General features: G+C 41.3%; 1 protein-coding gene across 1 annotated transcript in view; it reads right to left on the bottom strand.

The window, feature by feature from the left end:
• dnajb13 (DnaJ heat shock protein family (Hsp40) member B13) overlaps positions 1-26,309 on the bottom strand; it is a 52,240-nt gene that overhangs the window by 6,437 nt on the left and 19,494 nt on the right. Inside the window, exons 4-6 of the mRNA XM_048532175.2 lie at positions 18,040-18,194; positions 17,227-17,340; positions 4,005-4,118 (exon numbers count right to left, since the gene is read on the bottom strand). Coding sequence (XP_048388132.1) covers positions 4,005-4,118; positions 17,227-17,340; positions 18,040-18,194 — 383 coding nt within the window. The remainder of the gene's footprint in view (positions 1-4,004; positions 4,119-17,226; positions 17,341-18,039; positions 18,195-26,309) is intronic.

Below are 26,309 nucleotides of genomic sequence, written 5' to 3'. Positions count from 1 at the left end.
CTATCTATTGGATTCAGGATAGGAATTCCTGATAGGGGAGGATGTGGGTTGGGGCAAGACGCAGCTGCAGAAGGGTATAAGGTGGGAGAAGGTTGCTGCAAGAGGTGTATGTGGGGAGAAGGAGGCTGCAATGAAGGATGGGGCAGGGAAAGAGGCTGCAAGAAATGGCTGGGCGTAAAAGGTGGCCAAAAGTATAATGTGGGAGAGGGGAGGGAGGCTGCAAGACAGTGTAGGGAAAAGGAGAAGGAGGCAATGAAGTGGGGCAGCGACAAATGGGCTGCAAGAGGGGTGGGAAAGAGAAAAAGGCAGCAAGAGGAGTGTTGGGGGACGATAGTTGCAAGTGTGTTTGAGCTTTAATGAAGAGTTGATTATGACTGAGGAGATTGATGAATTATTCTCATTCTGCTTCTATTTTTCAGAATGCTTCGTTTGTCAACAGAATTACACAAGGTCTTGTTACTATGTGATGGAATCATCTAATAATTGACTTTGTGACAATGAAAACATAGTCTCCAAAAATCAAAAAAAAGCCACTGAAAACTCAGAAAGTAGTCCTCGAGGAAATCTCAGGACGAGATCTGGAGAAAGAATAGTGTTTTGACTCCTGGAGCACTCCCAAGTATTTTTATACTGATTAGCAGTTGTGGTTTCAGTGGATGAGACATATCTGCAGGATGGAAGATGATTGCACACCCAAGAAACTTCAGTAAGGTGAGGTAGCCACCCAGGCTCTACTTCAAGGACGCTTAAAAGTGTGAAGGCCCTAAAGATTGACTATAACAGGGAGTTATTAGCTGATGAAAGAGGGAAATAGCAATACCACCTGAGGGCTGTTGCACACTATCATGATGACTAGGGGCTACTGCATGTTGACAATAAGTATCAACGCTAAATTCAACAACCCTGCAACATCAGTGTCATATACAATGTAGTGGAGCCTTCCTCTAAAGGATTGGCCTTCTCAGCCACCACCAGTAAGGGTCCATCACATCTTGTAAATGGGAGGATGCCAATTGCTATAAACTCCAAACTTATGTTACATTTGCTTGTGATCATGCTTCATGTCATTTTCAAAGAGCAACTGCCAAATAATTAGTGAGGTGGAGATAGAGAGCCATTGAAATTGTTCAAGAATAGAATGCAATAAATAATTTTGGCTACTCTGTGTACAAAACTAAATCATTTAAAGCAAAGTTAAAATTTGTAATCCATTGAGTAAACTTTATCCCCAAGGTTGTTTTCTCAGGAGCCTCGCGGTATAACATTGTTCCAGAACTGATTATGAATTTCAGCTCAATACTTCTTGCCAGTATCATTTTTTACATCTCCCTATTCTATTGCATTGCCAACTATTTACATTATTTAATGACATATATTTTTGATTGTACTATAAATGGTTAATGTAGCTACATACGAAAGAAAGTGAAGTCAAAGGTAACTAGCGAAAAAAATAGGAATTACAAATTTTGGAAAAATTCTGTCTTTATTCAAATTTGAAGTATTCTGAATGTAGTTGAGGATACTTTCAGTACTGCAAGGAAACCTAAGAGATGATTAGTTAGAGGCTTTTAAAATTATGAATGTTTTCCTAGGTTAAATATGAAACTATTATTACCTCTGCCAGTGACAAGGCATTATCAATTTAAATATGCCGGTATAGGTGAGGAGAAGTCTAGGGAAAGAATGTATCGCAGATTGTAGAATTAGCATGAATGGATATTGATTTTAAATTGTATCTAGAAGAGTGAAGAGAGATATTTGGAAAATATCCTTACTTAAAGGTTTCTTACAACTGAACATGTTTCAACAAAATAAGAATTTACACACATCATTACTTTTACATCTTTTAAATGAATATTAAATAAATATTTGAAGCAGAGGATGCTACAAAGCTATGGAGATAAAGCAGGACAGTGGGCTTCATTTTGGATGCACAAATGAATAATGAGTTGACTTGTTTATTTCTGGCATTAAACCTCAACAATTTTGTAGAAAAGGAGGATATTAGCATATTAATATAAACTTAAATTTTATAAATGCCTTTATTTAAGGATTCTTCCCAGGAATGGCTGTGACAGCTTGAGCAAAGAACTGCTGCACAAGGGAGATGATAGCATTGTGATGATGTTACTGAACTGATAAGCCAGAGGAAAGTGTTCAAATCCACCAGTGAACCTGGAGGATTTTAAAATTTATTTAATTAGTAAGCCTGGAATAAAATGCTATCTTTATTAACAATGGTCATTAGACTACTGGATTTCTGTAAAACAAAATACATTGGTTCGCTGAATATCCTTTGGAGGAGGAAATCTGCAGTCCTTACCTTATCTGGCCTCCGTGTGACTCCAGACCCACACCACTTTTGTGGATGTAGTGACACAGAAGTTGTGTTATAGGATAGGCGATCCAGAATTTCAGGCTAAAGTTTTACGGACATTTGAATTTGAATCTCATGGTGAAATTTGAATTTAGTAACATCTCGAATAAAAAGCTATCCTAATGGTGAACATGCAACCGCTATCAAATGTTATAAAAGCCTATCTAGTTCACTAACGCCCTCTAAGGAAGGAAATCTGCCATCTTTACCTGGTCTGGCCTACATGTAACTAAAGATCCACAGCAATATGGTGACATTCTAACAACCCTGTGGGCAATGAGTGATGGGTTATAAATACTGGCTAAGCCAGTAATGCCCACATCTCATGAATTAATAAAAAAAATTGAGTTGACTTTTAACTGCACTCTGAAATGGCCTAACAAGCCCCAGATGCAGATGGTTCACTACCACTGCCTCAACAGCAATTACAGATGGGCAATTGACATTGGCCTAGCCAGCAGTGCTCACACCCGATAAGTGAAATGAAAAATAGCTTGTGATCCATCTGAAATGGCATTATTTACATAATTTTTGATCAAAACATTATAATTTACACACATCACCATCAATCTTATGGACTGCTTCCCAGTTCCTTCATTGAAATCAATCATAAATATGGTGAAAAGCTTTAGGCTTAAAATGGGTTCCTGTAGGACTGTACCAGTTACTGTCACCCATGAAGTTGTCCTACCATTAAAACTGTCTTCTGTCTATGAGAAACCAAATAATTGTTGAAGAAGGTGAATTGAGTTGTCCTTATAAAATGATGTTAGTCTTCTTCTGGGTTTGATACATCTGGTTTTCCGAGCTATTTCTGTGGTAGTTAAGCATGTTAATTAGCATGTTAATGTTAACAAAAACATTAATATGAGGTATGACTCACATCCAGGGCAGACATTGGTGAACTAGTCAGGTTTTTATAATGTGGTAGATTCAAGATATTTTTTAACTGCTAGTCAAAACATCTTATTTCTAGATTTTTAAAACTGAAGTTTAATTCTTATGCTGTCATAGTGATATTTGTGCTCATGTCCTTTGGATATTAACTCAGGGCTTTGAATTACTAATTGAATAAGATAACTGTTGTACTACTGTACAATTAACTAAAAGCATTTTTTACAATCAAAATCACAAAACCTACTAGAATTCTGTCAGCAAGCAACTTTGTCAACTCTTCAAAACATTTGATTAAGCTGATAAAGCCTCACCTATAACTAAAATTAAACTAATGGGCCTATAGTTTCCTAGTTCCGACAGTGTCTTTTTAAACTTATTATATTTTAGACATTTTTTACATTCTCTCCTAAATATCTATCTCCCTTCAATATATAGTAGCATTAGTAATTCAGCATTATTTTCAGTAGTGACGCCTGATGAAAACGTACTATTTAAAGTTTCAGCCATGTCTTGGGGCTCAACACAAATCTATCCTACAGAATATCCAAGAAGCTTACATTCATTAAAGGTGATTTCCAGAATAATGTTGTTAACATATATTTACTGAGACTGAGAAGTACTTATTGAAGCATCTGTAAAGTTAAATTTGCAACAGAAAAATACATTCCATTCCCCAGTCCTACCACAGACTCTGGAATGGCATTGTAATCTGCCTGAACATCATACCTACCTTTGCCAAGGAAATTGGAGCACAGAAAATTAGATCATTTTCCTGTCGACAGAACCACTGATGCTGTTTCTCTTTCACAGTAAATATAATGTCTGCTGGAATGTTATTTGGACCCTGCGTAAATCAAAAGTAATAAATCTAATTTAATCAATATAAAATATGGTTAAAAACTCATAATATGTCAAGATTTCATAGTCATATCCATTCTTCAGATAATCCTGAAAATATTGCAAGAAGTTTTGATCAACACTCTTTAATGACAAGGTTCACTGCAATTATTATCAGTACATTTTATGTTGTATTATGCTCTGTGTGGTAACCCAGCTGAGGTTATCATGAAGGTCGTACCTTCTCAACCTCTCTCCTTGCCTGAGGCATGGTGACCCTCAGGTTAAACTCACCAACAGTCGTCTCTGCCTAATTAGAGAACAACCCTGTGGTCCTCTGGAGCTATGGTGACCTTAGTTTTACTATGCATAGAAGGAAATAATGATCACATGCATAAGGGTTCACCAGCCACAAAATATAATTGTGCCAGAAAATGGGAGCACACAAGTGGGACTCACACACTTTGTGCCTGTCAGTGTTATTCTAGGTACACATAATATTCATGCTTCAAGTTTGTCAAAATGATTCAAAGACAAAAGCAACACCATTATTGTTTTTAGAAATGGTATTGGGTGAGGCAGAGGGAAAATGTGACACCACTAATGAGAATCAAACCTGATAAAGGTGTTTAGAAACAGAAAATAGAGGAAATAATCAGCAGGTCTGGCAGTGTCTGGACAGAGAAACAAAGTTAATATGCTGAATTTTACCAGAAATTACCAATATCAGGGAGTTTCATGGAAAATGTGAGCTCTAGCGTGTCTTCTCATTCAATTCTCCCCAGTACACCCCATAAACTATGGCACTCTGCTTGTGCTATCTTGTCTGACATGAAAGTATTCATTAATGCCAGAACCTCTCAGGATTCCTGACGGTTTGTTAAGGTAGTCTTCCTGCTTGCCACAACTTTATGTTCTTTGATCTCTCTCTTCTCCAGGTTCTTTTCTCACTTATTCACAGGAAGCATAGGCAACTGCTCCATTATTTACAAAATTTCTTAGCAGTTGATTAAAAGCCACAGCTTACAGCAACTGGTGTAGAAAAATAACTGTTTTTTTCAGGCTTTTAATATTTTACTGGAGAGAAAGGCACACCATCTCCCCTCCTGGTGATCCAGTATTGTTCAAACCTACAAGCTGTTCAGCTATTTAGAAGCCAATCAGATTGTTGCTGTCAAACTGAATCTCACTTTGTTCACACCTTCTAGTGCTGGCCTATTTACAGACTCCCCTACTGCTTGAACAAGTTTAAACAGCAGTGTAAGCATGACCTACGATGAGTTGTTTAAGTAAGTTTGGAGACATTAGCCATGATGTAGGGCCAGCAAGGACACAGAAACCTCCAGAGTAATGGACTCTGGGGATAAAGCAAACACATCAATGGTAATGTTACAGCTACGAAACATGCCAGTGAAATTATCATTAGATTGTGCCGATGTGTCTAATGTAAATAGATCATACAACAAGGAAAAAAAATCGCCGGGTTACTGGAGGGTGCAAGTGAATGATTAAGTAAAAAAACTGAAAAAAAGAACTACCAATGCCGTGAATCAGAAACAAGAATATAAATTGCTGGAAAAGCTCGGCATTTGTGGACAGAAGTCAGAGTTAACATTTCAGGTCAATTGATCCTTCCTCAGAACCTGGATATGATGCATATGACGCTGCAGTCCATCATCCTAGGTGAGGTGCTTACAAAGTTATTGTTGGCTCTGTGAGTGTGAGATAGCAGGGAGAATATGGTCCCACTTATCCTTGCAGAGTGCGGGAGAACTTCTTGCAGAATTGCTGGCCATTCATTTTCACAATGGAGACAGCACAGACCCATGCTACTATTTATGCCAAGTTGTCTGGGTCTGATGGGGTGGCCTCTTGCTGCAATCATCCTGGAAGAGGACTGAGCTTCTTTCCATCACCTTTTTCACCACGGCTCTGACAGCTTTTTCTGTAAAGTGGGAAGTGAGTTTAGTTTTCTTATGACTCTTCTGGGCCCAAATACTTCAGCCCCTCAGTTGTAAATACCCAAGTTGTTAATCTGTTCAGGAACCATTCAGAGATTTGATGTCAAGCTGATGACTTTTAGCACCCACAACTAATCACTATTGCACAAACTCATCAGCAATGTGTTGCTGGAGATATCCCACTATGCACACACACCTCAGTGTGTAAACACAACTCATGATAAACTCCAGTGCCTTGTTGCTAAATGGGCAGTAACTCCTTCCACAGTCCTTTCCATTTTAGTCCACAATCAAAACTAAAGAAAAATAAAAAGGTATGGTCAATGGATATTAACAGGGGTCTGGCTTTCACTTTAGCCTGCTTGACAGGTCTTCTTTCATTTCTGAAATGGGTCATAAACTGTGTCTGGACAAAATAGCCTCCATACTCCATAATCTCTCAATAACATGACAGCCTGAGTGAAGTAAAGATGGGAACAAGCACAGTTTCACGATGACTGAATTACGTCTCCTGTTAGGCACAGCTCTGCATGATGTGTTCCTTGACATGACAAAACAGATTGATGTTAAGGGACTGGAACTCTTTGATTGATAAAGATGCTAGGCTTGTAATGTGTAATACACAAGGCAATGGTGATGTCACCTCTGGCATCTTAAACGCTGGGCAATTCTAGGACGTAGGTAATGCCTGATGGTCTCAGTCTACTTTGCTGTCTCCATTGGAAAATTATTGTAGCTTGTCTTCCATGATGCACTGAAAATATGGAAAGTCACTGATACTACCTGTTGCAACCTGAAAGTAGCTTTTGACATAAACATTTAGGGTTATCATGACAATGGGAGGGGTAAGGAAGAGAGGAGAAGAATCATATAATACAATCAAGCAAAGTCAACAATATTTCGTGGAAGCAAAATCATGTTTCACTAATTTATTAGAGTTCTTTTAGGAAGTAGCAAGTAGGCGGATAAAGGAATACCTATAGGTTACTAAACAAAATAGGAGCTCAATAAATGGGAATATAATATTAACATTGATGGAGGTTTGAGTGATTCTTTTTCAAGTTAGCAAGCTTTTACTAGTGGGATAGCACAGGTGTTGGGGCCTCAACTATTTATAATTAATATCAACGAATTTTTCTTTTACTCACTTGTGAAGTGCGGGCATGACTGCTGGCCAAGATTTATTGCCTGTCTCTAGTTGCCCTTGAGAAGGCAGTGGTGAGCTGACTTCTTGAACTGCTACAGTCTTGTGCTATGAGTAGACCCTCAATACCATTAAGGGGGGAATTCCAGGAATTTGACTAAATAACACTGAGGAACAGAGACGAATGGATGAAGAATCCAATGTCTGGCAGCTAAATCTGCCAATGACACAAAAATTAGACATAAAGAGAGGATAATCAGCAGAATTTTCCCATGTTTTGGCTAAGTGTTAATTTCAGGGAATTTCATGGAGGGCTTCCTTCCAGGAGCACTGGTGACTTTTCTCACACAATTCTCTGCTGTTCACTTTATTACTTGTGCAACCCACCACATGCTGCTGCTCTTGCGCAATCTTATGGTCAATAGAGATGGAACTGCCAGGGCATTCTGACATGCATGCTATGAGTGCCATTTCAAATTCCAACTGTGCGCCATTATAAATGTGGCAAGCAAGGAACTAACCTTCACAGTGTATTGTCCTATCACAAACCAAAAGGAGATGAATGGTTCACAAAGGATAGATGGCACCCTAGTTTGTGGACAGGGATCTAAACATCTTGGTGGAGAAACATTGAAACATAGGAGATAGGAGCAAGAGAAGGTCATTCGGCCCTTCGAGCCTGCTCTGCCATTCTTCACAATCATGGCTGATTGTCCAACTCAATGGCCTAATCCTGCTTTCTCCCCATAACCTTGGATCCCATTCACCCCAAGTGCTATATCTAGTTGCCTCTTGAATACATTTAATGTTTGGCATCAACTATTTCCTGTGGTAATGAATTCCACAGGCTTATCGCTGTTTGGGTGAAGAAATGTCTCCTCATCTCCGTCTTAAATCATCTACCCTGAATCCTCAAACTGTGGCCCCTGGTTCTGGACACACCAACCTTCGGGAACATCTTTACCGCATCTACCCTGTCCGGTCCTGTTAGAATTTTGTAAGTCTCTATGAGATGCCCCCTCGTTTGTCTGAACTCTAGCAAAAACAATCGCAACCTAATCAATCTCTCCTCATATGTTAGACCTGCCATCCCCGGAATCAGCCTGGTAAACCTTCGCTGCAGTCCCTTGAGAGCAACAGCATCCTTCCTCAGAAAAGGAGACCAAATCTACATGCAATATTCCAGGTGTGGTCTCTGTACAACAACAACAGCTCCTGTACTCAAAAACTCTTGCAATGAAGGCCAACATACCATTTGCCTTCTTTACCGCCTGCTGCACCTGCATGTTTACCTTCAGTGTCTGGTACACAAGAATACCCAGGTCCCGCTACACACTCCACTCTCCCAGTTTACAGCATTGTACAGCAGAAGATACCAGTGTCTTTCTTCAGTGCTACCAAATGAAATCATGGCACTAGGTGCTGCCAGCCTGGCCAAAGATGCCACTTGGGTCAGTATCCACAGTCTTGAGGAACACGCAACATTGACTCAAGAAAGGTAACAAACTTATATATTCTGCAAGAATATCTCTGCAACCTCACACTTACTGTAACTCTGCAACTGCACCCACCTCCCACAAAGGTTCATGGTCTATCACACTCTCATTATTACATGCAGAGACAGGAACTTTCATAATATTTAAGAAGCATTTAGATGTGCACCTGCAATGGCAAGGCATACAAGTCTATGAGCCAAGTGTGGAAAATGGGGTTCGAATAGTTAAGTGAGACAACAAAGTCTAGAGCTAGGTGAACACAGCAGGCCAAGCAGCATCTTAGGAGCAGAAAAGTTGACATTTCGGGCCAAGACCCTTCATCAGAAATGGGGGAGGGGGAGACGGTTCTGAAATAAATAGGGAGAGACGGGGAGGTGGATTGAAGATGGATAGAGAAGATAGGTGGCGAGGAGACAGACAAGTTAAAGAGGCGGGGATGGAGCCTGTAGAGCTGAGTGTAGGTGGGGAGGTTGGGAGGTGATAGGTCAGTCCAGGGAGGATGGACAGGTCAAGGGGGCGGGATGAGGTTAGTGGGAAGGAAATGGGGGTGCGGCTTGAGGTGGGAGGAGGGGATAGGTGAGAGGAAGAACAGGTTAGGGAAGCAGGGACGAGCTGGGCTGATTTTGGGATGCATTTGGGGGAGGGGAGCTTTTGAAGCCTGTGAAATCCACATTGATACCATTGGGCTGCAGGGTTTCCAAGCAGAATATGAGTTGCTGTTCCTGCAGAATAGTTAAGTGGTTGTTTTTGACTAACATAGACACGATGGATTGAAGGGCCTCTTTCTGCCCTGTAACTGTCTCTGACCTTATGATCTCTATCTTCCCTCAATGATGCTCAACCATCCAATTCCACTCAAACAAGTAAGTCTATTTGTTCTCTATGCTTCCTACTCATTCACACGACATATCTCACCACTTTCCTGCTCCTGAATCACCACTAATTGTGCCAGCCACTCTTACCTTACTGAATCTACTAGTCTCATCACAGAGAAAAACGGCACATAATCAGGCTGATTTTGGCCTGACAGGTGGGGACAGGTGGCTGGCATTCATCTTCTCGCCCACTATCAGGAGAGAATTTTCAAGCTCACAGGAGAGGGCTATGACCACTTCAAGCACCTAAATGACAATAGCCAAACCCCTGGACTGGGATTGAACAATGCCCTTAACTGAGCATGGTGCCATGCCCTGACTGACCATAGTACCCCTTAGCTTGACCAAGGACTGTACTCTTAGACTTTCAGATATTTTGTTGATGGGCATGCAGTGTGTTTGCAGCATGGGGTTGCGGCACCTGTTGTAGATGTGACATTATGTACCACAGTAGAACACTATAATCTGCCTAACCCCTTGGCTGCTCTGTGCTGGCAAACACGAATGACTGCCTGGCTTTTTGTACTGAAATGTAAGGCCAGACACAGGCATGCACCTGGACAACAAGGACACCTACATCAGACTTCTGCTCATCGACTACAGCTCCGCCATTATTCCCTCCAGACTGATCTCAAATCTCTGAGACCTTAGTCTTGGTTCCACCCTCTGCAACCAGATCCTTAGTTTTCTGATGCACAGACTGCAACCAGTGAAGATAGACAACACTCAACACTGGAATCCCCCAAGGATGCATCCTCAGCCCCCTATTGTACTCCCTGTACACCCACAACTGTGTTGCCAAATTCCAAACATATGCCATCTACAAGTTCACTGATGATGCCACTGTGGTAGGACGGATATCTGACAACAGCAAGTCAGAATACATAAAGGAGATAGAAGGCTTGGTGACGTGGTGCAGTGAGAGGAACCTCTCTCTCAACATCGGCAGGACTTAAAAAACTGATCATTGACTTCAGAAAGAAAGGAGGAGAACATGTCCCCATCTACATGAAAGGAGCTGAGTTAAGCGGATGGACAGCGTCAAGTTCTGAGGAGCGACGATAACTGACAACCTGTCCCTGGACTTCTCATACAGATATGACAGTCAAGAAGCCACAACAACGCATCTTTTTCCTCAGGCAGCTCAGGAAATTTGGCATGCCCATAAGGACTCTCATCAACTTTTATAGATACATCATTGAAAGCATACTGTCTGGTTACACAACGGCCGGTAACGGCAATTGCTCAGCCCGCGACCATACAAAACTACAGAAAGTTGTGTGCACAGCCCAGATCATCATGGAAGCCAACCTTCCATCCAAGAACTCCATTTACAAAGGCTCACTGCCACAAAAAGGCTGCCGACATCATCAAAGACCCATTGCATGCTGGTAATGCTCACCTACAACCACTTCCGTCAGGCAGAAGATAGAGAAGCTTGAACACATGCACTAGTAGGTTCAGGAACAGCATCTTCCTGGCCATTATTAGATTGATGAATGGATTTTCTAACTTCAAATAATGTTGATCTTGCTGATGTTGATCTTGCCTAGTGCATGCCCTGTGCAATGTAACCTGTATGTTTCTAAGTTTTATTTTCACCCTATGATCTGTATGTCCTCGCTTACTATGATCTGCCTGTACTGCTCGTAAACAAAGCTTTTCACCGTGCTTCGGTACATGTGACAACAAATAAATCAAATCAAATCAAACTGAATCAAATCAAATCTCAATTCATGCAAAGTAAGTGCTACAAAAGCAAGCTGAATACCCTGTATCAATGCATGAGATGGTGTGTGTCCCTGCATGCAGTGTGGCATCACGGGAGCATAACGTTTCAGGGAGTTCCAAAGTGCAGAAGTTAAGTGTGGTTAATCCAAGATGTGCTATGAAGAGGTGGTGATGCTGATGTTTTGCCAATGTCAACTTTGATGGATAAAAGGGTTGAGGTGGTTGCTGTCCAGGGAGCATGCCCTGAGACATCAGGGAATGATGATCAACAGGAAGGACCGGAAAAGACACTACCAAGCTGCAGTTGCCAGTTAGTCACTGTGTCAGAGATAATGGGAACTGCAGATGCTGGAGAATCCAAGATAACAAAGTGTGAAGCTGGATGAACACAGCAGGCCAAGCAGCATCTCAGGAGCACAAAGGCTGACGTTTCAGGCCGAGACCCTTCATCAGCGAGGGGGATGGGGAGAGGGTTCTGGAATAAATAGGGAGAGAGGGGGAGGTGGACCAAAGTCACTGTGACATTCACGTTAGGAATTGGCACAATCTAATTTTTCACCAATATTTAGGAGAATAGCAGTCTTCATATAATTGAGGTGAGATTAACGAATAATGAGATGTTAAAGCATGCAAATCGGGCCCTTTTCATTTACCACTGAAATTCTCATCTAGCCTTGAAACCCTCCTCAAGGGAAACTGAGAGAAACTGCTGGCCTCTGTGAATAGAGGGATCTGAGTGTCCTTATGCTTGAATCAATAAAGGTAAGTGTACAGTTGTATCATGTGATTAAAACAAATGAAATGTTGGCATTTATTACAAGGGGGATCTAGTATATAAAAGGGAAATGTTCCTACAGTTGTATAGATTAAACTACAGTTGTCTGGGTTAGACCACATCAAATGTATTGTGTACAGCTTTGGTATCCTTACTTAAGAAAGGGTATCATGCATTAGAAGCAATTCAGAGAACGTTCACCAACTGATTGCCAGGATGAAGAGCTTGACTTACGGAAAAAGTGAGCTGATTGGGCCAAAACCATTGTAGCTCAGAGGAATGAAAAGTGGTCTTACTGAAATGCATAATATCTTGACAGGATGGATACTGAGAGGATGTTTGTCTTGTGGGGAGATCTAGAACTAGAGGACAGAGTTTAAAAAAGTGGAGTTTCTCTAATAGAGGAGAGGACTGAAGAGGACAGGAAAGAAAATGAGAGCCGGATAAAAACAACCAATACTGTTCTGGTCTCCTTGCTATGGGAAAGACATTGTGAAACTTGAAAAGGTTCCGGAAAGATTCACAAGAATGTTGCCAGGGTTGGAGGTTTTAAACTATAGGGAGAGGCTAAATAGGCTGGGGTTATTTGCCCTGGAGCTATGGAGGCTAAGGGGTGGCCTTATAGAGGTTTATAAAATCATGAGGGGCATGGATAAGGTAAATAAACAGGGTCTTTTGCCCGGGATGGGGAAATCCAAAATTAGTGGGCATGGTTTAAAGTGAGAGGGAAAAGATTTAAAAGGGACCTAAGGGATAACTTTGTCATGCAGAGGGTGCTGCATGTATGGAATGAGCTGCCAGAGAATGTGGTGAAGGCTGGTACAGCTACAACATTTAAAAGGTGTTTGGATGGGTATATGATGAGGAATGGTTTAGCGAGATATGGGCCAAATGCTGTCAAATGAGATTAGGTTTATCTAGGATATCTGGTCAGCATGAACGAGTTGGACCGAAAGGCCTGTTTCCGTGCTGTACATCTCCATGACTCTACGTCAAACTCATCAAAAATTGTAACTTGACATGACTCAGCACAAGGCATAAAAACCATGAGATGCAGCAGTTCATTACAGGCAGCACATATCACATGAATATGCATGTCAGATAGCACAGAAGTCAAACACATGACAGGCTAGGCAAGTGCGTACTAGGGATGAATATCAAGTAGAATCTGAAGCTTAGTAGTCAAGGCAGATATGGCTGGCTTCACAGTTAGCAACCACTTGACTGAGCTGTTTTAGAAATTGATGCATTCCCCTCAAGGCTGAAAAATCACTCCATGTGCAGTCACTGGATTGTTATCTCATTGCATCCAATTATAAATCAATAAACTGAGATAAAAAGATTAATTTAAACAAAGCATGGTGAGTAGCCATTTACAGTATAAACAAGCACTTTAATTGGAAACATCTATAAAAAAATTATAAATTTAGATAGATTAAATCTAACCTTGTTTACAAATCCTGTAAACGATGCTGAGTGCATAGTTTAAAATCACAGAGGGCAGCATTGAGTTGCCAGAATTGTGTGTCCTGGTTTTAATTATTTTGCAATGTACGGGACATCTTTTATTTAGCCTCTTTTTTGTTTTTAAGATGCTTTAGAAACGGCAAGCATTAGACAAAAACAATAATTTTGGAAATGGCTTTCTATATGAAAAGCAGTGATGAATTCCATTCTAGGCATCTATTGTATTAAAAATTCCAAGATGATTTATGGGGTGGGGACAGAGGTGGAGAATAACAAATATAAAAGTAAAGAAACTATAGAGTCAAGACCCTTCAGAAGAAGGATCTTGACCCAAAACTTCAAACTTTCCTGCTCCGCTGATGCTGCTTGGCCTGCTGTGTTCATCCAGCTTCACACCGTGTTATCTCAGATTCTCCGGCATCGGCAGTTCTTACCATCTCCTGAAGAAGCTATTGTTGACCCATGATGGATGTGCTATAAATGTAACTCTGAACTTGGTTGAAAATATGGGTTATGAAGAGGTTTTTAAAGGTGGAGTGAAATAGAAAGGTTAAAAAAAATTTAGGGAGAATTTCTAGAGAATAAATGCATATTGTCTGAAGATATTGGACAAAATGAATGAGACTGATAATAAGGCAGTCAGGGTACTGAGGGTTGTTTAACGTTAAAGAATAGCAGAAATGACTGTAGATATAGAATGGGACAATACAATGGAACCAATTAAAAATAAGGAAAATATTCAATGTATTGAAGCAGCATGTGCAAATCACAGGGAGGGATAATGGGGGAATGGGACTTAGTGAAAAATAGGTTGAATAGTTGTAATCATTGCATGTTTATTCATTTATTGTAGGCGTTGATGGCTGAGTCAGCATTTATTGCCCATTTCTGAATGCCCTTGAGAAGGTACTGGTGAGCCTCCTTCTTGAATCACTACAGTCCAAGCGCTTTAGTTATATCTGCCATGCTGTTAGGGAGAGGGTGCCAGGATTTTGAACCAGTGACAGTGAACAACTGGCAAGATATCACCACCATTAGCATCTTGTAATCCTGTACTCACTGATGTCCTTCAGGAAAGGAAATTGCCATCTTTATCTGCTGTGGCCTACATGTGACTCCAGACCCACAGCAATGTGGTTGACTCTTAATTGCCCTCTGGGTAATTAGGGATGGGCAATAAATGCAACCTAGCCAGCAACGGGCTCGGAACATTCTTACAACTTATCCCACTTATTCCTCTGTCCTTAGCAGTTTAAAAAAATGCAGTTTTCCAGCCCTTTTCAGCTATAAGGAGGAGTCAGACTCCATATTAATACTGTTTCTGTCAGTACCTATGCTGCCAGACTTGCTGAGTTTCTCCAGTGCTTTGTTTCTACACCAAAATCTTATTTGGGGCCTACTGGCCGTTTGGAAAATTGAGCTAATCAGAATGCCAACATGAATGTATGAAAGGTCTATGGGCAGCACAGTGGACAGCACGGCAGTGCCACAGTGCCAGGGACCCAGGTTCGGTTCCAGCCGCGGGCAACTGTCTGTGTGGAATTTGCACATTCTACCTGTGTCTGCATGGGTTTCCTCCGATGCTCCGGTTTTCTCCCACAGTCCAAATATGTGCAGGCTATGTGGATCGGCCATGCTAAATTTCCCGTAGTGTTCAGGGGTGTGTGGGTTATAGGGGAATGGGTCTGGGTGCGGTGTGGACTTGTTGGGCTGAAGGGCCTGTTTCCACACTGTAGGGAATCTAATATTTAATCTAATCTCTAAAAGTCACTACAGCATGTAGTTTGAAGAGGCACTTATAGGTGGTGTTGTTCCCATGTATCTGCTGTCTTTGTTCTAGATGGTACAGATCACAAGTTTGGAAGGTAAAGGAAATGTTGAATAGGTGATTCCAGAGGAACTAGTTTTGTGAACAAGAGTTTAATGAAGGCTGAAGTGAACTGTGTTGTGGAGGTGGGCAGAAGCAGTCTTCCTGATTTAAAGATAATAGTGATCAGATTGTTAAGCTACTGAGCTACTCTGAAGTGTAAATTTTGACTCATAGCTACGATCTTGATTGTATAGAGGTATCTGAGAAATCAAATGTGGGTGATCAGATGAAGTCTTCTGTTACCAGAAAAATTTGGATGGGACCCAATGCCTATAAATCATATCTCTGAAGGGCAGTGCCCACAAGCGTTCATAGAGTCATAGAGTCGAACAGCACAGAAACAGATCCTTCAGTCCAACTCACCCATGCCAAGTATCCTGAAGTTAACTAGCCCCATTTGCCTGCATTTGACCCATATTCCTGTAAGCATCTCCTATTCAAGTACTTGTCCAAATGCCTTTTAAATGTTGTAACTGCACCTGCATCCACCATTTCCTCTGGCAGTTCATTCCACATATGAAACACTCTCTGTATGAAAAGATGACCCTCAGGTCCCTTTTAAATCTTTCTCTTCCCTCCTTAAGGTTATGCCCTCTAGTTTTGAACATTTTGAAATGTTCATGCTACATTTTTCTTAATAGAACCCATTGTTGAAAATGCATTTACTTCTCAAAATTTATTCCAATAGATTACTAAAATACAGTGTAATATTTACAGCACTAGGCACAGGTGTCAGGAACAAGCCAGGAGATAGTTCATCACAATAAGAGATCCTTCCCTATCTCCACTTTTCACAAGCAGTTATATCAGGTTTCAGAAGGCTTGCCAAGGAGATTCATCACCATGGCTGAAGTGTAGCAGTCCACTTCCAACCAGAAACCTCCTAGGCAATAAATAATCTGCATGTGATTTTAGACACATCCAGGAATACCGCATTTGGGCTGTCACAACAGGTGCCAATGACTTGACAAAAGATTATGGTTCTCAAGGAAAATATAAATTCAAAGTTTTGTTCCATCTTGCGGAGGAAGGCATCAATATTAGAGAGGCATATGTCCTTGGTGGTCATATTAATGGCTTAAATATTAAAGTCATTCATTATGTAATTCATCATTTGAGGTCTACTCACCTGAAAATCAGTGAAAATGTTCAAAGGCAGAATCAGGGAAAATAACAGTGGCAATGATAGTGACACATGTTGTCCTTCAGCACATGTCAGCTTCCTCACCATCTGTTCATAAACAGCAACTAAGAGAACACTGGACAGGTACTTTCCAATTGGTGAAGGACTACAAACAATGAGGTCCAAAAAAATTTGGGGGGCCAGGTTGATGGATCATTAAAATGTCATGAACAGGCTGGTGAAATTCAATTAAGGCATTAATGAGGGCATTAAATGACTTTTTGGGTAGTAATAGTGTGCAAGGATACTGGAAAAGGCAGGAGATTAACACTAGATGGTTGTGTCAGACTAGACAATAAGAGTCGGTGCAGGCAAGGTAAGCCGAATTGCCTCCTTCTGCACTGTAATAGTTCTGTGATTCTGTGAGATACACAAAGTAATCAAAAAGGCTACTGGAATTCTGGAAAATCTAGGGGACTAAAATGCAAGCAGGTAGAATTCATTCTCAACTGCACAAAACCCTGGTTAGAACACGGAAGGAGTGCTGCGAGCAGTTCTGTGCACCATACCTTCAGAAGGACATATTGGCTTTGTGTGGAGTGCAGCACAAATTTAACAAGACAACAGCTAGGGTCCACAAGTAAATTTAGAGGAGAGATAACACAAATCCTACCTGGTCTCCTTCATTTGGGAATCTGATTTTAGTTCCTGGTTTCCAGCCTTGTTTAACCTGAATAGTCAGGATTTTATCTTTAATGCTTGAAGTGTGACCATCTTCATTCATAACCTGTTTGAAAAGTAATGAAGGAATTTTAACAAAATAACATTGTAAAAAATTCAGTCAGAAATTTACCACCTATTACAATAACTAGAGGGAGGCAGTGGTGTAATTGTCATGTCACCAGCCTAGTATCCAGAGGCCTTGACTCACATCCTGAGAGCAAGGGCTCAAATCTCACCAGTGTCTGTCGAGAATTTAAATACAACTAATAAATCCAGTCCCAGTAATGGTACCATGAAAATCTATTTCACCACGATACGTAATTACTCTGCCTCTCCAAAAAATATGTTGATTTTTAAAAAAAATTCTGGTTTACTTGAGAGAAGAAAATCTGCTGTCCTTAGCCAGTCTGGCCCACATGTGACTCCAGACTCATAGCTCTGCTGTTGATTGCTAGCAGCCTTCTGAAATATCCTGGCAAGCCACTCTGCTCATGAGCAATCAGAAATGGGCAACAATGCCAGCAAGTCCCACATCCCACAGAAGATAAAAGAAATAATGCTCTACGTTATATGTGCCAGATGATCTGAGGTTAAACTTTGGATAAACTCTGAGTTAACTATAGTTGTCGGTCTGACAATAGATGGAGCAGTGTAGTTACACTCAGTGAATCCAATTCCCTTCATGTCCAATCCCAAGCTGTTCCATAAGATAAAAATGCAATTGTATTATTCATTGTAATTTCTTGAAATAATATCACTATACCCTGCGTGAGATTTTGATCTTCTTCATGCATCCGTGATATAGATCTTCTAAAGACAAATATAGATCCTTTTCAATAGGGGGATCTTGTTTCTTAACTCCTCGGCCTTGTAGCCCTCCAAATCCCAAATTTATGTCTCCATCTGAATCAAAAAAATCTGCAGAGTAAAGGATGATAACTTTCGGTTATGGACAACTGTGGCAGTGCACTTGCTCTATTCATTACACTTTTGTACAATTCCTTTTGAGACAGTTTCCAGCTAAATTCACTTTGCTCTCCAATTGCTTGTAAAAATAATACAGTTTGCCATAGTTCAATTGCACTACTTAAAATTATATAGGGGTGTAAGTAAAACATGGACATTATAAGATAGATTTTGCAGCCAAAGGGGTTGTGACAAAGAAATTTAGATAGGCAAAACATACAAAACTTTTGTGCAGTCAGCTTGTCCACTATCGTCTGGATTACACTCACATCTTGTAATATACTTTACACATGATCAAAAAAATTTCCAGTCACAGGTAAATTATGTAAGGTGAGAGGAGAAAAATTTAAAAGGGGCCTGAGGGGCACCATCTTCTCACTGAGGATGGTTCATAGTGTTTTGTGAAGGGAAGGTCGTGCCTCACAAACCTTATTGAGTTCTTTGAGAAGGTGACCAAACAGGTAGATGAGAGTAATCCGGTTGATGTGATGTATATGCATTTCAGCAAGGTGTTCGATAAGGTTCCCCACAATAGGCTATTGTACAAAATGCAGAGGAATGGAATTGTGGGAGATATAGCAGTTTGGATCAGAAATTGGCTTGCTGAAAGAAGACAGAGGGTGGTGGTTGATGGGAAATGTTCATCCTGGAGACCAGTTACTAGTGGTGTACTGCAAGGGTCAGTGTTGGGTCCACTGCTGTTTGTCATTTTTATAAATGACCTGGATGAGGGCGTAGAAGGGTGGGTTAGTAAATTTGCAGACGACACTAAGGTCAGTGGAGTTGTGGATAGTGACGAAGGATGCTGTAGGTTGCAGAGAGACATAGATAAGCTGCAGAGCTGGGCTGAGAGGTGGCAAATGGAGTTTAATGCAGACAAGTGTGAGGTGATGCACTTTGGTAGGAGTAACCGGAAGGCAAAGTAAAGGGCTAATGGTAAGATTCTTAGCAGTGTAGATGAGCAGAGAGATCTCGGTGTCCATGTACACAGATCCTTGAAAGTTGCCACCCAGGTTGACAGGGCTGTTAAGATGGCATACAGTGTTTTAGCTTTTATTAATAGAGGGATCGAGTTCCGGAACCAAGAGGTTATGGTGAAGCTGTACAAAACTCTGGTGCGGCTGCACTTTTGGAGTATTGTGTACAGTTCTGGTCACCGCATTATAAGAAGGATGTGGAAGTTTTGGAAAGGGTGCAGAGGAGATTTACTAGGATGTTGCCTGGTATGGAGGGAAGGTCTTACGAGGAAAGGCTGAGGGACTTGAGGCTGTTTTCATTAGAGAGAAGAAGGTTGACAGGTGACTTAATTGAAACATATAAAATAATCAGAGGGTTAGATAGGGTGGATAGGGAGAGCCTTTTTCCAAGGATGGTGACGGCAAGCACGAGGGGGCATAGCTTTAATTTGAGGGGTGAAAGATGTAGGACAGATGTCAGAGGTAGTTTCTTTACTCAGAGAGTAGTAAGGGAACGGAATGCTTTGCCTGCAACGGTAGTAGATTCGCCAACTTTAGGTACATTTAAGTCGTCATCGGACAAGCATATGGAAATACATGGAATTGTGTAGGTTAGATGGGTTTGAGATCGGTATGACAGGTCGACACAACATCGAGGGCCGAAGGGCCTGTACTGTGCTGTAACGTTCTATATATGTTCTATATGTGGAATGAATTGCCAGAGGGAGTAATAGATGCAGGTACAGTTACAACATTTAAAAGACATTAGATACGTACATGAATAGGAAAGGGGTCTGGGCCAAGGACAGGCAAATGGGACTAGTTTAGTTTGGGAACGTTGGTTGGCATGTGCAAGTTGGACTAAAGGATCTGTTTCTATGCTGTCTGACTCTATAACCTCTATATGGAGGTTCACTCTGAATATTGAAAGAGGCTTGATCCAAGAAGATTGTGCAAGGGCAGTCATACATGACAAGTGGTGCTCCTGCCATCTCTGTGTTCAAATTGGAGAATACTCAATTTTAAGTGCTCACATCTCTTTGTTTCTCATTACTATACGTGAGGAGGTGCCGGACGTATTAAAAAGCATTAAGCTGTATAAATATCTGGGACTAGATCAGGTGTACCATGAAACTTTGTGGGAAGCTATGGAAGTGAATGCTGGCCCCTTGCTGAGATATTTGTATCATCCATAGCCATGGGTGGAGTGCCAGAAGACTGGAAGTTGGCTAATGTGTTGCCATTAGTTAAGAAAGTTGGTGAGGAAAACCCAGGGAACGACAGACTGGTGAGCCTGACATCAGTGGTGGGTAAGTTGTTGGAGGGGATTCTAAGGGACAGGATTTACATGTATTTGGAAAGACAAGGACTGATTAGGGATAGTCAACATGGGTTTGTGCATGGGAAATCGTATTTTACTAACTTGGTTAAATTTTTTGAAGAAGTGACAAAGAAGATTGATGAAGGCAGAGCAGTTGACATTGTCTGTTTGGATTTTCAGTAAGGCATTCAACAAGGTTCTGCATGGTAGGCTAGTTAGCAAGGTTAGATCACATGGAATACAGGGAGAACTGGCCAATCAGATACAAAACTGACTCACAGGTAGGACCAGAGGGTGGTGATGGAGGGTTGCTTTTTGGACTGGAGCCCTTTGACCATGGGTGGGCTGCAAGGATCAGTGCTGGGTACACTACCTTTGTTATTTATATAAATGATCTGGATGTGAATATAGGAGGTATGGTTAGTAAGTTTGCAGATGACACCAAAATTAGTGGTGTAATGGGCAGCGAAGAAGGTTACTTCAGAGATCAATGGGACCTTGGTCAGATGGAGTCTAATTCAGATAAATGTGTGGTGCTGAATTTTGGTAGGGCAAATCAGGGCAGGACTGAAACTTAATAGTAGGGTCCTAGGCAGTGTTGCTGAACAAAGAGACCTTAGGGTGCAGGTTTATAGTTTCTAGAAAGTGGAGTTGCAGGTAGACAGGACAGTGAAGATGATGTTTGGTAATCTCGCCTTTATTGATCAGTGCATGAGTTTAGGAGTTGGGAGGTCATGTTGTGGCTGTACAGGACATTGGTGAGGCCACTTTGAGAATACTGCTTTCAACTCTGGTCTCCCTGCTACGCGAAAGATGTTGTGAAACTTGAAAGGATTCAGAAAAGATTTACAAGGATGTTGCCAGGGCTGGAGAGGTTGAGGTATAGGAAGAGCCTGAATGGGCTGGGAATATTTTCCCTGGAGTGTTAGAGGCTAAAGTGTGACCTTACTAAAGCTTATAAAATCATGAGGGGCATGGATAGGGTGAGAAGTTCTCCCCAAGTTCAAAACTAGAGGCATAGATTTAAGATGTGACAGGAAAGACTTAAAAGGGGCCTAAGGGGCAAGTTGTTCACAGAGAGGTCAGTGCATGTAGGGAATGAGCTGCCAGATGAGATGGTGGAAACTCTACAATTACAACATTTAAAAAGCATCTGGATGGGTATATGAATAGGAAAGGTTTGGCAGGATATGTGCCAAATGTTGGCAAATGGGATTGGATTAAGTTAGAATATCTGATCAGCATGTAAAATTGGACCGAAGGCTCCATTTCCATGCTTTATATTTCTCTGATTCTCTGACTATCTTTAATATTAACATTCGGAGTCCATACTTCAATGTACCAAACAAGCTGCTCATCAGTAGCACTTTTAAAATATTAAACATTCTGTCTGAGAACTTCCTTTTGACTGCTGTATCAATGAACGGACAGCTGTGGGGGGGCGGTCAGAATTTCTGCCTCCCCTTGAGAAGTTAACTTTATTAAACCGGAACTTTATTTTAGTGAGCTCCCAACCAATTATCTCCTTGCAATGCATTTTTATTTGTGTCATTCCTAATTATACTTCTGACAGTTCAAAATCATTTTTAAACATTCAAAGAATTAATTTTCTGATTACTCGAATCAGAAATACAAATAACACAGCCAAACAACTTAGTGCTTTAAAAGTTGAATTGTCAGACAATTTAAATAAAGAGCTGTAGCAGTGAGGAAGAAAATGTGATGTATAGCATTATACTGCCAACACTTTTGGCGAGGCATTTCCTACATCAGCAGAAGTAGTGAGATAACGTGTAGAGCTGGATGAACACAGCAGGCCAAGCAGCATTAGAGGAGCAGGAAGGCTAATGTTTCGGGCCTGCTGTGTTCATCCAGCTCTACACGTTGTTATCTCAGATTCTCCAGCATCTGCAGTTCCTACTATTTCTGCAGAAGTAGTGCATGAAAATGTCTACTGCAAAAGAAATGGGCAGCGACTATGTGATGTAAAAGCCTTGAGATTTTCCATAAAATCCATACAATGTAGAAACAGGCCATTTGCCTAACAAATCCACTGACCCCCTGAACAGCATCCCATCCAGACCCATCCACTTACCCTTTCCCTATAACCCTACATTTCCTATGGCTACCGCACCTAACATCCACATCTCTGAACATTATAGGCTATTTAACACAGTCAATCTTCCTAACTTGCACATCTTTGGACCGTGGGAGGAAACTGGAGCACATGGCAGAAACAGGGAGAATGTGTACACTCCTCACAGACAGTTGCCCAAGTGTGGAATTCAACTCGGGTGCTGTGAGGCAGCATTGCTAATATCTGAGCTACGAGACGTCCCATTAGAGTCTGTCTAACTCCATGGTGAACTGTGGAAGCATTTTACACTTGTGCCTATAAGCAACTGTTTTATTGTTAAGCCTAACATCCTTTTCTCAACATGGAAAAGTCATTCAAAAACAATGTTCATAATTAAGCGCTTCATGGGCCATCTCACTTTCAGAAGAGTAGCTGGAATGGGAAATAGAGACATTGGGCTGAATTTTATGAATGATTTGGTTGGGTTAGTTTGAGGGAGTTTCCTGGACGATTTCTCTCTGAGGTCTAGTGAGTTACATCATACAGCTCTCTACTGCTCACTTTATTATCTGTGCACCAAACCTCTGTGGAGCCACATTCATGCTATCTAGTGCTCACCAGGGATGGAATTTCTTGCTAATACCAGCTCCACAAGGGATTTCCACATTAGAACCATATTTAAAGCCCAGCTGTACACCAGGTAAATCCCTGCCAGCCATAAATAGTCCTTGAAGTACACATAATGGGAGGGAAACCAAAATAAAACTGCCAAGGCAGGTAGGTGGTACGTGTGACTTCATTGGAAATAGAAGTTTGTATTGAAAATGTATTGCTGGTTTACAAGGATACGATATCAGCCCCTTACCGTACTCCCTGTACACCCATGACTGTGTTGCCAAATTCCGAACAGACACCACCTACAAGTTAGCCGATGACACCACCACAGCAGGACTGATATCTAACAACAATGAGTCAAAATACAGAAGGGAAATGAAGGGTTTGGTGATGTGGTGCAATGAGAACAACCTCTCTCTCTACTTTGGAAAAACTAAAGAACTGATCATTAGCTTCAAAAAGAAAGGAGGACATTCGGTACATTTAAGTCGTCATTGGATAAGCATATGGGCGTATGTGGAATAGTGTAGGTTAGATGGGCTTCAGATCGGTATGACAGGTCGGCACAACATCAAGGGCGGAAGGGCCTGTACTGTGCTGTAATGTTCTATGTTCTATCACAACCCTATCTACATTAACGGAACTGAAGTTGAGAGGGTGGAGAGCATCAAGTTCCTAGGGGTGACGATAACCGACAACCTGTCCTGGACTTACCACGTGGATGCGATGGTCAAGAAGGCACAACAAAGCCTCTCCTTCCTCAGGTGGCTCAGGAAATTTGACATGTCCATAGGACCCTCACCAACGTCTACTGATGCACCACTGAAAGCATACTGTCTGAGTGAATAACAGTCTGGTATGGTAGCTGCATTGCCCAGAACTGTAAGTAACTACAGAAGGTGGTGTGCACCGCACAAACCATCATGGAAGCCAACCTTCCATTCATGGGCTCCTTTTACATGGCTCACTGCTGCAGAAAGGCTGCCATTATCATCAAAGGCTGGTATAGAAGCCTGAACATACACACCAGTACGTTCAGGAACAGCTTCTTCCTGGCCGTTATCAAAAATCATAGAATCCCTACAGAGTGGAAACAGGCCCTTTGGCCCAACAAGTCCACACTGGCCCTCAAAGCATCCTACCATAACCCAACTAACCTACACATCTTTGGACTGTGCAAGGAAACCCGAGCACCTGGAGGAAATCCACACAGATGCAGGGAGATTGTGCAAACTCCACACAGACAGTAGCCCAAGGCTGGAATTGAACCCAGGCCTCCGGCACTGTGAGGTAGCAGTGCTAACCACTGAGTCACCGTGCCGCTGATTATACTGATGAAGGGACTCTCTAGCCTCAAATAATGCTGAACTTGCTAACATTGAACTCGTCTATTCACACCCTGTGCAATATAACCTGTATGACTCTGTTTAAGTCTTTTTGATTTGTACACTCTTGCTCACTATGATCTGCCTGTACTGCTCGTAAACAAAGCTTTTCACTTTATTTCGGTAAATGTGACAATAAATCAGTCAATCAATCTTCGCTGTCTGACTGACTGTCATTGTAACAGCAGCTACAAGAATCAAACTACATGGGTTAATAGTCCTGAGTGCCATACTATATTAGAACTTGTCTAAGGAGTATTAATCTTTCCAAACAGCCAAGCATTGCATAACATAATCATTGTTCATCTGAAAGCATCACAGAAACCTTTCACAGTTGAAAACATTAATTATTTGGCTTGTTGTCCGACCCAAAAAGCACTATCTGCTGTTACCTCAACGGTAGACCATAACAAGAGACACAACGTGGCCAGATACACTACTCACCCTACCATACATCAGAGGCATATCAGAGATGACCACAAGACAACTCAGACCCCGAGGTATCAAGGTAGCCCACAAACCAACAACCGCCCTGCCGACAGCTACTGACAAACATAAAGAATCCCATACCCACAATTAATAAAACTAACGTAATAAACAAAATACCATGCAAAGACTGTGAAAAACATTACATGGGCCAAATTGAAGAAAACTGACAATAAGGATACACGAAGACCAACCAGCCACCAAGAGACATGACCAATTCTTATTGATTTCAAAATTCATTGACAAAGAATTTGACTGGGACAACACATCCATAATACCACGAGTTGAACAGAGACAGACCAGGGAATGGCATTCCAACCAGAACTCCATCAACAAACACATTGAACTGGACCTGATATACAAACCACTGAGAAACAGAGCAGGAAGTAACGCAACTGCCCCAGCAAACTGAGGCATATAAATAACAAGCAGGACAGAACACCAACGCTTCACCAAAGGCGCACTGACAATAATTCCAAAGAGGGTGACAAAACATCAGCAACCAAATACACCGACTCAGCGAGCAAGTTCACAACCTCATCCACAACCCGAGCTACAATCTTCTGAAAAACTGTGAACAATGATAGTGGCAATCTTCCCAATGATTAGCTGGAGGGAGTGTTCCTCTGCTCCATACTGTGTCAGATAGGATGTATGACAGAGGAGGTTGTGAATTTGAAATGGAATCAATTCTAAGTAAAAAGCTAGTGAAGAATAGTATAGCATCTCATAAAAGCACAATATTGATAATCAAATTCTGCATAAAACACAATTATTTCATAGCTGATTGAACAATTTTACAAATTCAATCCAACTGGTCAGAATTGAATAATGTAAGTTACCACATAATTACACCAGCTCCATGTGGCCGTTTCAAATCCATAAGATGTAGAAGCAGAAGTAGGCTATTTCGTCCATCAAGTCTGCTCTTGCCATTCAAAGAGATCAAGGCTGATCTAATAATAATCCAACTCCAATTTCCTGCTCTTTTTGCATAACCCTTGATTCCCTTATTGATTCAAAAATGGGACACCAAGTTTGCAATCATGTCCAGAAGCAAAAATATGGGCTACAGTGGGGCAGAAAGGAATTGAAATTTCTAGCCCTAACCAAACTCTTGAGAGCTGGAATAGAGTTTTTAAGGAATTCAGTAATTTCTTGTAATTAATGCTCTGATTAAGTTAAAAATTAGCATTTTTTATTTCCTAATGGCTATGAAGATCTTCA

The sequence above is a fragment of the Stegostoma tigrinum genome, chromosome 6 (genome assembly GCF_030684315.1).
Source record: "Stegostoma tigrinum isolate sSteTig4 chromosome 6, sSteTig4.hap1, whole genome shotgun sequence".
NCBI lineage: Eukaryota > Metazoa > Chordata > Chondrichthyes > Orectolobiformes > Stegostomatidae > Stegostoma > Stegostoma tigrinum.
Note: the sequence above shows the minus strand (reverse complement) of the source record. Positions and strands in the feature narration are given on the sequence as shown.